This window comes from Chrysoperla carnea, chromosome 4 (genome assembly GCF_905475395.1).
Source record: "Chrysoperla carnea chromosome 4, inChrCarn1.1, whole genome shotgun sequence".
Classification (NCBI taxonomy): domain Eukaryota; kingdom Metazoa; phylum Arthropoda; class Insecta; order Neuroptera; family Chrysopidae; genus Chrysoperla; species Chrysoperla carnea.
The window spans coordinates 56,449,633-56,461,173 of NC_058340.1; the positions used below are offsets into that span (position 1 = coordinate 56,449,633).

At 28.6% G+C, this 11,541-nt stretch overlaps 1 protein-coding gene across 3 annotated transcripts in view; it reads left to right on the forward strand.

Moving 5' to 3' along the window:
* The window catches only part of LOC123297250 (gamma-tubulin complex component 2-like), a 36,310-nt gene extending 26,899 nt beyond the window's left edge, over positions 1-9,411 (forward strand). Inside the window, exons 10-13 of one of the 3 annotated variants that reach the window (XM_044878837.1) lie at positions 118-261; positions 2,762-2,842; positions 6,188-6,429; positions 9,195-9,411. In XM_044878837.1, coding sequence (XP_044734772.1) covers positions 118-261; positions 2,762-2,842; positions 6,188-6,429; positions 9,195-9,276 — 549 coding nt within the window. In that variant the 3' untranslated portion in view covers positions 9,277-9,411. Of the gene's footprint in view, positions 1-117; positions 262-2,761; positions 2,843-6,187; positions 6,430-7,199; positions 7,273-9,194 lie in introns of those variants that run through there. The other 2 variants (XM_044878838.1, XM_044878839.1) reach the window with 2 other exon arrangements.
* The last annotated feature ends 2,130 nt before the right edge of the window (positions 9,412-11,541 follow it).

An 11,541-nucleotide genomic window follows, 5' to 3' on the forward strand; every position in this document is an offset into this window, starting at 1 on the left:
GTAAATTTTCTTATTTTTAAATAGTTAACTCTATCCGGGGACACAATATATATAAAAATGTTAAACAAAAAATTTACGATTAAACAATATTAATTTTATTTTATTTTTCTGTTTCAGATGGTGGACATAGATGAAGTATTAAATTGCCATAATGATTTTTTGGATATGTGTTTAAAAGATTGTATGCTAACAAACCCAATATTATTACGTACTGTGACAAAATTATTACATATATGCATGGAATTTTGTTCTTTTATTCAGGTAAAAATTGTTTGCATATAAAAATATATTATTGAAAATTCTACTAATTCCAATCAGGTTTTCAGATTATTTATTTTTGGGCTTTAGTTTTATTTATTTTATTTGGGCTTTTGTACACAATATACATTCGCAACACATTAATTTTTGGGTGGATTTGTTTTTATTGCTAACAATTTGTTGAGATTTATTAGGTTTGTTCTTTAAACTCGTAAGTTTCATTCTTAGAAAATATAAAAAATTGTTTATGTTTGCTTTTGTATATAAGTTAATAAGTAACATTGTACTTTCAGTCAGATTGTAAAGCAACTAGTCCGATTGTAGATTTATCTTCAAAAAGCATTCCAACATCCGTGATAACTCGACCCATATATTAACTCAAACCAACGCAAGTTGGTTTTTGTTAATAGGGACTAAACTAGCATCGGAAGGTTGATTTTTCGTATCACGTTTACAATTTAAGAATTAACTAACCTAAGAAATTGAAATTTTAACATTATTTTCTGTTTCAGGCAGTACATCAAAAAACTATTCAAGTAAAGAAATTTGGTATTGTTTTTGCTTGAATAGTTTTTAGCAACTGCCGAAACAGCTATTGATTGATTCAACTTAGATTTCATGATTTCAATAATTAAACTAATTAATGTAAGGCCTAATGGTATAAGAACTAGCAAAAATCACAAAAAAGCTAGATTTCAAAACTGCTAGGCTTTCTGATTTTAAAATGCAACCCCTCTCAGATGTCCGATATATTTCAACCCTACCTAATTTCAATCAGTAAATAAATATCCAAAGCCTAGCCGTAGTAATAAGACAAGAAATATCCGAAAATCAGCCGTCTTAAAATAAACTCTCGAACACATTACCAGCTCTCGTAACATAATTAGAAAATAAATTTTCATCTATAGTAACGGATTATAATGAAACATGAAAAAAAGAACATGCCTAAATAAATTTTAGTTCTTTTATTAACATTTATAAGTTTGTTCAATTCAAGAATTCTCGTAAAACTCAATCAAGTGTTCACGTAACAAGGCTCCCATATCATTACACAATTTTTGTTAATTATTTACCAAGACATTGTATTTTTTCGTTTAGTTTGATTACCGAATTATTTTTAAGGTACAGAACTCCAAATGTTTTGTTAGAGAAGTTTTTACCCTACATATTTAAGGAAATTATGGAACGTACTGCATACTTTTAACTATTCGTTCGTTATTTTTATTATTCCCTCAGAATTCAAGTAAACTAAATTTGTTACAATATGAGACGAGAATGGATTCTGTAGACCCAATACTTTTCGAGATAAAGCCTTTCAAAATTTATCGACGTAACTTTATACATCAGAGGTAACGTCAAATCCGGTAGTTCTAATTTTTAACAGATTTGTTTATGATGTTGTCCCAATGAATAATCCAAGTTTGTGACCTCGAACGACGAACACAACTTCGAAAAAACGCGGGGAAATTTCAGCTTTTGGCGATTATAATCCTAAGGGGGTAGTTTTTGAAGTACCTTTCCAAGATGTTTTTAAATTAGACTAAATAAACTAAAATATGAGACTAGAATCGTCCTAGCTATCTATAGAAAACAATTATTTCGAATTTATATTTTTGAATAGAACAAACTTATTTTGTGGAATATGGGTGGATTTTTTTTTTTTTGTACAAAAACACATTAATTTATAACACTATAAGAAATGTTAAACAAAAATTAACAGTTTGTTTTCAAGTGTGTCGTTTTTTTTTTTTTTTTTTTTTGAATTGTTATGTCAGACATAAAAATATATAACTAACACGAACACGATAGTCGAATAAATGAAGTTCAGAAAATATCAGTACAGTAGAATTCTCAGATATAGCTCCTATTTAATTTATTGATTTAAGTTCAGTCGAAAATGTCTAACAATTAAACGGTACGGTTAATCCAGTCCTATCCACATGTTACCTCTTAAGCGGGCAGTTAATAAAACAGTTTATTAACTCCCGCTTAAGAGATGGAGTGTAAATATGTGAGTTTATAAATACAGTAAAACCTTTTTTTTAATTGTTTCTCATGAAAACACTGTCAACTTTTGTTCGAAATATTAGTTCAAATACTCAACGGATTCGATCCAAATCCTACTTAATGTGTGAAATTTATGACGGCGGCCTTAGGTCCGAAAAGAGCCGTTTTCGAGTTCATATTCGTATGAACTTTTTGTAATGTTTGGGTGACATGAATTAGCCATTAAAGTGAAAGATAATTGTATTCATTTCACGCTGTATATAAAAAATATAGGATACCGTACCATTCTAATACCACCAGTTTAAAACAATGGAGATTATTTCTGAAAATTCTTCGGCACTCTCATTCATTGACTCGACATCAACTTCTTATATTTTTCAAAAGCAATACAACATAGCCTTCATAAAGTATAAATTTTGTAAATAGATTTTAATATACACACAATAGTTTTCTACACAATTATTATAAAATAAAAATAAAAATTATATATTTGTAGCGAATGCAACGCTACTATGTGGACGCTGAGCTAAGCTCAATGATTAGTACTACTCACGAGGCTACTGAACACTTTTGGCAGGTATCATACACAATGATTGTGCCTTTGTCATTAACTTACAGCTGATAATAATTATTATTAATATTTTTAGCATGCGATTAATATATTATTTTTTAAGTGAAATTATGTATTTTTTTTATATTAATTTTATGTTTTTCCGCAAAATTTTATCTTATTATGCAATTTCTTAATATTAAGGATGTTTAAACATTTGCAATTATTTCGATTTACAGGCGAGAGCCATTGATTAGACTTATCGGTAAATGAAGGATATAATTTCTGATTATGAATTATTAGTACTTTCTACTGCCTTAATAGTACGTCGGTTAGTGAAATTTTCCCTGTAAATGCTGTCAAATTGGCACAACGTTGCGACTGAATACGAAAATTATCTCTTCTCGATCAATCCTCTCATTTTTATTCAGTCAAGACATTTTCGATCTTGTTATAACATACTTAACGATATTTTATGTGTATTTAATTGAAATTTGTCCCACCACTTTGCCAGCAGGACAAAAAGATCATGCCAATCAGCCGAACATGCAGAAAATTCAATATACCTTACAGACTTTCTCTTTAAAAACGACATATGTCCTCGGCAGCAGTTTTTTGATTACAAGAATCTGAAATGTATCCGAAATTGCCTACATGTTCTGCTGATTGAAAATTGCAGAAACTCTTTATCCCGCTGGAAAGCTTGCAGGACAAAAATTTCAATTAAATATACCCAAAATAAAAGCCATTAATAAAGTTTTATTAATGGTCACAATTTCAAATTGTTATGAATCAATAGATCACAAATGTCTAACCTACTAATACAACATGAAAAAAAAGTCAAAAGGAATTGAACGTCCGCCGAAAATTTCACTGCCCTAATTATATTCATACCCATACATCCTTAATGGCTAATTAAATGCAAAAAATGCATCTGTTAATCGAGAGAGGCAAGTTGCTGTAATTTGTCACGAAATTTAATAACAGGCACCTGTAATACCTAACAAACGCATATGTTTTCATTTTATTCTTAGCCGGAGGATTATTTTTGCTTATACTTTTATTTGTAAACTGTATTTCTTCATCTCCCAATGAAGGAATATTGTTTTAGTTTTGGTGGGTTGGGCGCAATTAATCAAACACCAGGAGTGTATTTTACACTAAACCTAATTATTAGCTAGCAGCGAATGGGTTACCTAAAGTTGCAGTTGGTTTTTAGCAAATGATTGTTTAAATTTGCTGCAAAGAATATTTTTGTAAATTTACTAGTGAACAATATTTAGTAAGAATTGTTTGCATGAATTTATCATTTTCTTTGTGATATGCTTTTTATGTGCTTTATTTATAGTTAATATATATTTAAGTAGATGTTAAAGGAATATAAACACAAAATTTTGAAAGTTGAGTCTTTTTTATTTAAGAAAAATTAATAATATGAAAATTGGAGAAATTTTTTGAGGTGTGGGTCACAAAAATTTAGATGCTACATATGACGCTTAAATCTGTGCCGTATAATCCTGCGACCGTGTCATTTGATCATCAAAAAAAAAATTTTAAACCGTTTTATAAAGACCAATTATTATTTAAAATATTAATTGCTTTGGACGAATGCCTATACAAAGACTCAATATTCAATTTACAAAATTATTTATATGATTTTACTAATGATTTATTTTACTTTCGTAATTTTTTTTAATTTCCCCCTTATTTTACTAATTGAATTTTCCATTTTAATTTTTAAAATATTTACAAAATAATAAATTTTTTAAACTAGTATGTGTGCAAGAAGATTCACCAAAAAAAAATTTTTTTGCAGCCTATGCAGGCAGATTAGGCAGATGCTTAGGCAGGCACAATTGTTCATTTAAAAACTACGGTAATGACATAAAAATGGTGAACACAAATTGTGAAAAATTAAGGATAAGTAACGAGTAAACAACATTTGACTTCGGCATCGGCAGTTATCTAGACTAGATATTTAAAGGGGCGTCGCCAGCCAATAGGCCAAAAATATAGGAGAGTAATACGCGAAAATAGTAGTCTTTTAAAATTATACCTATTTTATCATCAATTTACCTGAAATCGAATTGATGAAAGAAAATTAAAGTTTGAATTCTGTAGAATAAATGAAATGACTTCCAATGGACATTTTCTGGAATCTCCAGAGGGAAGCAGCTACTCCTTCCCGCATCCTTTGACGACGCCCATGGATATTTATCTTCACTTTTTTAATTTTTTGAACAATTATATATAAAAAAAAAATTATACATATGTATATAAAAAAATTATATATATATATATAATATTATATATATAAAAAAACAATATTAATTTTTCATAGTACACTACTTTGTTTATATTCTAAACCCACCCGCGACATTTTGCTGTATTTTCAATCCCTATTTTCGTATTACAAAAAGTTTGCACCTTCAAGTTTTGAAGGGAAGAGGCGAAAATTTTCTTAACTGTCTAGGGGTAGCAAATTTCAAAATCCGGGCCTTAATTTAAGCCATTTCAATTTATGGTCTTTATGTTCAGGACGATAGTTTTATCTCTTTAAGGTAGTTCCTCCGCGACCGTCCAGTCAAAAAGTTTTGGACTAATACTATCATTCAGTGCATTAACTGTGCTATGACTATTATACATATACCATATATTATTTTCAAAAGACTGTAGTTCCTCACTACTGATTCTAGTATACATATAAGCACACACACTATGACATATGCCTTTAACATTAGTCTTCATATCTTTTCCTCAAAAATCATCGCTAAAACGAGTTATTTATTTAAGTTTTTTATCGAAACTATATGGTAAATAATTTTTATTTTTATTTATATATTTTCTAAATATAGTATTCTACATTATATTAGTTTTTCATAGAGATGGTGGACGTCATTCATTGGTAAATAAATATAATATTTGTAAATTTGTGTATTTTTATACACTTCTCCCATGTACACGTACAAATTGCGTCACTTTTAATTGCTAATATCTCATGTATGGCATGGTAAATCATCTTCTAATTTTAACAGCAAGTGTATTATGAATTAAATATTTTATATTCTGAGTTTTGAGAAATTCTTGGAATATCACTTTCGTGTAGGTACTACCTTAACGGAAATTCTAAACATTTGTAACGCTTACTTTTTACTGAAAATGTATAAATCTACGAAGTGAAGAATGCATTTTCAGCTTCTAAATAAACAGAAAATAATTGAAATTATTTTTTTATGCATGATTTTCTGTTTAATATTTTTGGTGAATCTCTTTGCATAAATTACTTCTTCAATACATTAAAAATATTTTTATAATCCTATTAAAATAATTATAAACTTCATAAATATACATTTGAATTTTTCTGTTGAATAGTCACCAGAACATTCGTTATCAAATTCAATGTCAGCGTCAATGTCAGCGAGTATGTTTGGACCAGATCAAACACAGCCGCATGCACCTGTTGTTGAAGCATTAATTAGTGAAAGTGAAAGCTTTGAACAAAGTATCAAACGTTTTGATGTACAATTCTCAACAATATTATTAAGTTTAATGAATAAAATCAATGATTTAGGAAGACAGAACACAAATGATAAACTCGTCAATTTATTATATAGGTAATGTATTTAAATATAATGCGATTTATCAAATTTTAATCATTTAGTACAAAATTTTTAAAATGTGGGAAATTTGTATCAATAGGGTATTATCGTTAGTCAAAAATAAATCATGAAATTTGAAAAAAGTTAAAATTTATGTAAAAATATACTTAAATATTCTGATTTCGAGTCATAAAAGCACTTTTTTATTTTAAAATATTAAAATTAAAAATCGTAATTTTTAAACTGTATATCACGTGACCTAAAGCGCGGGTAAGCCCTGCTGCGATGTTATAGCGGTATTAGTCATAGACCATCACTTAGTTCAGTGTAGGCAGTTGGGTATAATTAAAGCTATATTTTATGATGAGAAGCTAGTAAATTACGGGTTGGAAATTTAGTGCAGAAAATCTCTAGAAAAGAAAAATTGTCACGTTTTTCTCAAAGTCAATAATTATCGGAATCCTCAATGCACACATAAGACCCAACCATATACTATTTTCGAAAAGCTAATATTCAAGTTAATTTCGCAAATTTAACCGCGACGATTTGATATTACACTAGCCGCCATGGAACACGATTCCCGTTTTGGGGTCCGTTGCATTTATAAAATATATTAATCTTGCTTAATAATTATGCAACAAATACCAATGATTTATAGCATTTTAGTTTCATAAAAAGGCATTCTTCACCTTGATAAACATCATCCGTATTGCAATCAATACTTGGCCAATTTTTTGAAATTATTTTCATTATTTTTTTTTTATAATGGCCCTAATTTTCTTCAGATTTGGACTGGATTTTAACAATTTACAAAGTTTTTTAGAGTCAAAAACGCTATAAATTGGCTTAATTTTTATTTTTTTATTCACAATTATCTGTTTATTTTATGTTGGTATGACTTTATAGATATATTATTTTGTTTCTAATTTCATACACATTCATACACCAACATGCTAGGCAGTAGGCACTTAATTTAATTCTTGAACGCCTCAATCGTTTAGTGTCTATTTTCTTTCTATTAAATCGACCCCACAATTATAACGTTTACATCTGCTTATATTATTAATGTTAGCCATGCTTATAATAGCCATACCTTGTTTATCGAATACCTACAAAATATACTGTCTCGCACTTAAAAAATTTTTAATTTTCTCGAAATTTCAAACAGATATATTTCGCCAAAAAAAATGATTGCATCTGAATGAAATATATATCATTCGATAGTTTGTACTTTCTAGTTTTTGAATCAATATCAAAAATTTTTACCATGCCTCAATATTTTATTCGCGGTCTGAGTTTTAAAAACGTACACGTAGTGCACACGTATTCATACAAGAAATTGAGTATGTACAATCGAAAGCTTGTTCATTTCTCTTTATAAGGCACTTAAGTTGTTCTTGTATACGAGCTTCTAGAACCGAGCTATTCGCCGGTAAAGAAAAATAGACTCTTCTAATTGCTTATGAAGTTTTTTTTTAATGAAAAATCCAATAAAAATACTTGAAAATTTGTCCATTTCTCTTCAAAATTCGGTACTAATCAACCTCGTACGAGCTTTCTTGGCTAAGTTATTGACTGTCAAATTAAAATAGCTACAAAAAAATTCTAAAAACCAATTTGTCAACAAAAAAAAAAACATTTACAAACAATGATAAGAAGTCTTTAATAACAAAAAGTTCAGTGAGTTCGAGTTTAAAGAGAAATAAACAAGCTTTCGATTGCATATACTCAATTTCTTTTACAAATACTTATGCACCCCGTGGCGCTGGCGTCGATTTGCTTGCCCCTACTATGACTACACACCTAACGGATATTAAATCCATGAGAATCAATGTAAAAATTAACTTTCATTTACCGGAAATTTTAACAACGTCCTCTATTATGGCACGCTTTGAACAATGCTTTTAATGTAGAGGTAAGCACTCTATATTATTAACATAAATCCTATAAAGACTTATGAAATGAATTATTTATTCTCTTATAATTCAGCACAGAAAATAATCATTGATTAAAAATTTGATAAATAAAACAAATTTTCAACTTTACTAATTAGTAAACTTATTTTCATAACCATATATATTAGAAAAAGTCGACCTTTATGTACGTGCATAAGGCAAATTCCTAATACCCTTGCTCGTTTTCTGGCTTCCTCGAACTCTATTTTGGCACTGAATTTCTTTCGAATCTATTTGATTAAGAAAAAATGTTTCCAACAAAATTTTGTTTTTTTAATGAAAAAAACTTTCTAATTTGAAATTGTTTGTTTATGTCTTATCTGTTACGAACCTGGCTTGGCTTTTAAATAATCCTCAATGTAAAAGTCAAGTTCAAGATCATTATAAGACGTTTGCCCTACTACACAACAACGTTCGTTTGAAACATTTTTCTTTATCTATTACCTATTTTTAAAAGGATGACGAAGGCTTTTGAGATAAACTATATAACAAGGTAGAGCTTTATTTACAAATGGATAACAGAGTAAAGAGGCGTTATAACTTTGCGAGTAACAACATTTCGTGTAACTGATTGGTTTCGATTGCTTATCTTCTATACGGCCACATGGCGATCGAAAATATAACCTTGTGCTCTTTTATTAAAACAAGCCTCTTTAATCTCTGAATTAGGCTGTACATCTGATAAAAAGGGTCCTGCATCAATGCAGGGCCTATTAATTTTATTAATTTAATTTTAACTATTACACATTCATATTATCATTGCATAATAATGTTTAAAAAAATTTATATTTTAAAATGTTTAATAACTATTGTTTTATTTTGCAGACTCGATTTTAACTCATTTTATGGATCACAATTGGATCAACTTCCTGGAGTTTATAATAATACGAATGATGTGTCCGGATAGTAAATATAGAAAAACTCGTAAATAATATCGTTTCAATAACGTAAATTATAATTATTCTAGTTTATAGTTGAATATTTTTAATGAATTCAAATAATTATACTACCTAGCAACTCTTTGTAACTAAACTAATTAATAAAAACAACTATTATACGTAAAACGTTTTAATCGTAAATTTTGAGCATTAATAATTCTTGTAAAAAGTAATTTTGATATTTAAATAAAGTATTCATGTTATTTGTTTTACTTTTATTTGATTGTATTATTATTTACAAAATCTCCTGAAATTTAATGTTAGTGCTTTTACAAGACTCGGATCTCTATGTAATTATTAGGTTTTAAAATTAAGATTATTGTGGCTACAGTGACAAAAATATAAACGATTATATTATTATATTATAACGAGTATTTTTTGAGTATTTAATAAGTTTATTCAATTCGTTCAGTAAATAATTTCTAATAGGGCATCAATGAGTGTGAGAGAGTACATTAAGCAATGTGTATAAGAAAGAAAGATATAATGTTTGTATTAGTGTGTTTGAATCTCAGGTAACCCACTCTGAACTACTACTGTTCAGTAACCAAGTAACTATTTATTTTTATTTCTTTCTTTCTTGCTGATATATGTACTCTCTCACACTCATTGATGCCATATTAAAAATGATTTAAAGAACGGATAATATTTATGTTCTCTTTTTTTTTTCTTCGCTGTCTAGTAACACAAATTTCCTTTTTTTACTTAAAATAATACAAAAATCTTGTTTGTTTTATGATTGAACGGCAAGTTTCAATTTGGTTCCTGCAGGATGATTGATTGCATGATAAAAGAAAAATACATAAGAAAAGTGAAAAGTTTGGTATGTCTAGAGAACAATTGATTTTAGCGTCAAAAGGAAATCTTGAGAATCTCCGTTGACCTCCTAGATTATAATATTATTTAAAACGAGTTTCCCGTAAATGAAAATAGAAGTATTAATCTTTAAAATATTGAGTAAGGAAACCTCATAGGAGTAAAAAAATAAGACCTTAAAAATTAGGTAAATACGCATGTAATAATTTTAAAATTTGTATATCATGTTGTAACACAAACACCCAAAAACTGATGTAGTATGGAAGTTCATAATAACTTTAATAATAAAATGTAAGAATACAAACACATCAGCATTAAATTGATGGGTTAACATGAAGAGAACAGATCAGTAACTAGCGCATTTGAATTCGAATGATGTGTACCTCGGTTCGCATACAGCTTGGGATTTATGTTTTTTTTAGTAAAATATATTTTTAAAATGAAAGTAAAAATTTGTCATAAAAATTAAATTTATGCTTTGTGTAGAATAACAGCTAACGTAATTTGGCCTCACTCAAAATTTTGTTTCGCGTTAATTAATTATAAATCTTTTTTAATCCATTGTTCGTTGTTTGTTGTTCGTTTATTACATTATTGATAAGTATGTTATGTCAAAGGTGGAGTAGTGGCTAGGTCAGTCGCCTCCGGTTACAAACTACCTCGGCTCGTATCTGTGATTGTGCCGAATAATTTTTAATTAGATAAATTATTATGCCGAGATAATGTCACTTTTTTAGATAATTGTTATTATTAGCGACAAATGAGTAAGAAAGCGAGGTATATTTTAGGTTATTTTAATCCCTACCCTCTGACAGAAGACTGATTTATGATATAAGTAGGAAGGTGGGACTAACACAATTATTATTTATTTTTTTTTTGTGAAATAACATGTTCTCCTATTACAAAATCTTATAAAATTTTAAGAATAAATTTTAGCATGTACAACAAAAAAGCAGCAAAAAGCTCCGCGATCTTAGCACCTCATGTGCGGAATTTCGATTGACCAATTATACCATCTGAAAGGTCAGAAATTGGTCATAAAAGGTCAGTTGGTCTCATTAATTGGTCAGCATCAGAAAATTTTTTATTAAAGATTAAAGTTTTTCAAGGTCAATTAATAAGTTTAGCACTTCATTCGCAGAAAAAATAAAAAACTCCACCTATGCGCGATCGGGAAGCATTCGCTGATAATTGGTCAGCTAATATAAATAATTGGTCAGTTTAATTTAATATTAAAAAAAATTAAAAAAGTTGTCTCTGTCGTAACGCGCATGCTTTGAGCCGGATGGTTTTATCAGGGCAGTGAGTACTTACGCACAGCTCTTCACTATAAACCAGACAGAGTAGGGGAAATATTTTTTTTATAATTTTTTACTTTTAAAAAAATGAATTTTTCCTTTTATTTAAATTTTTCACTC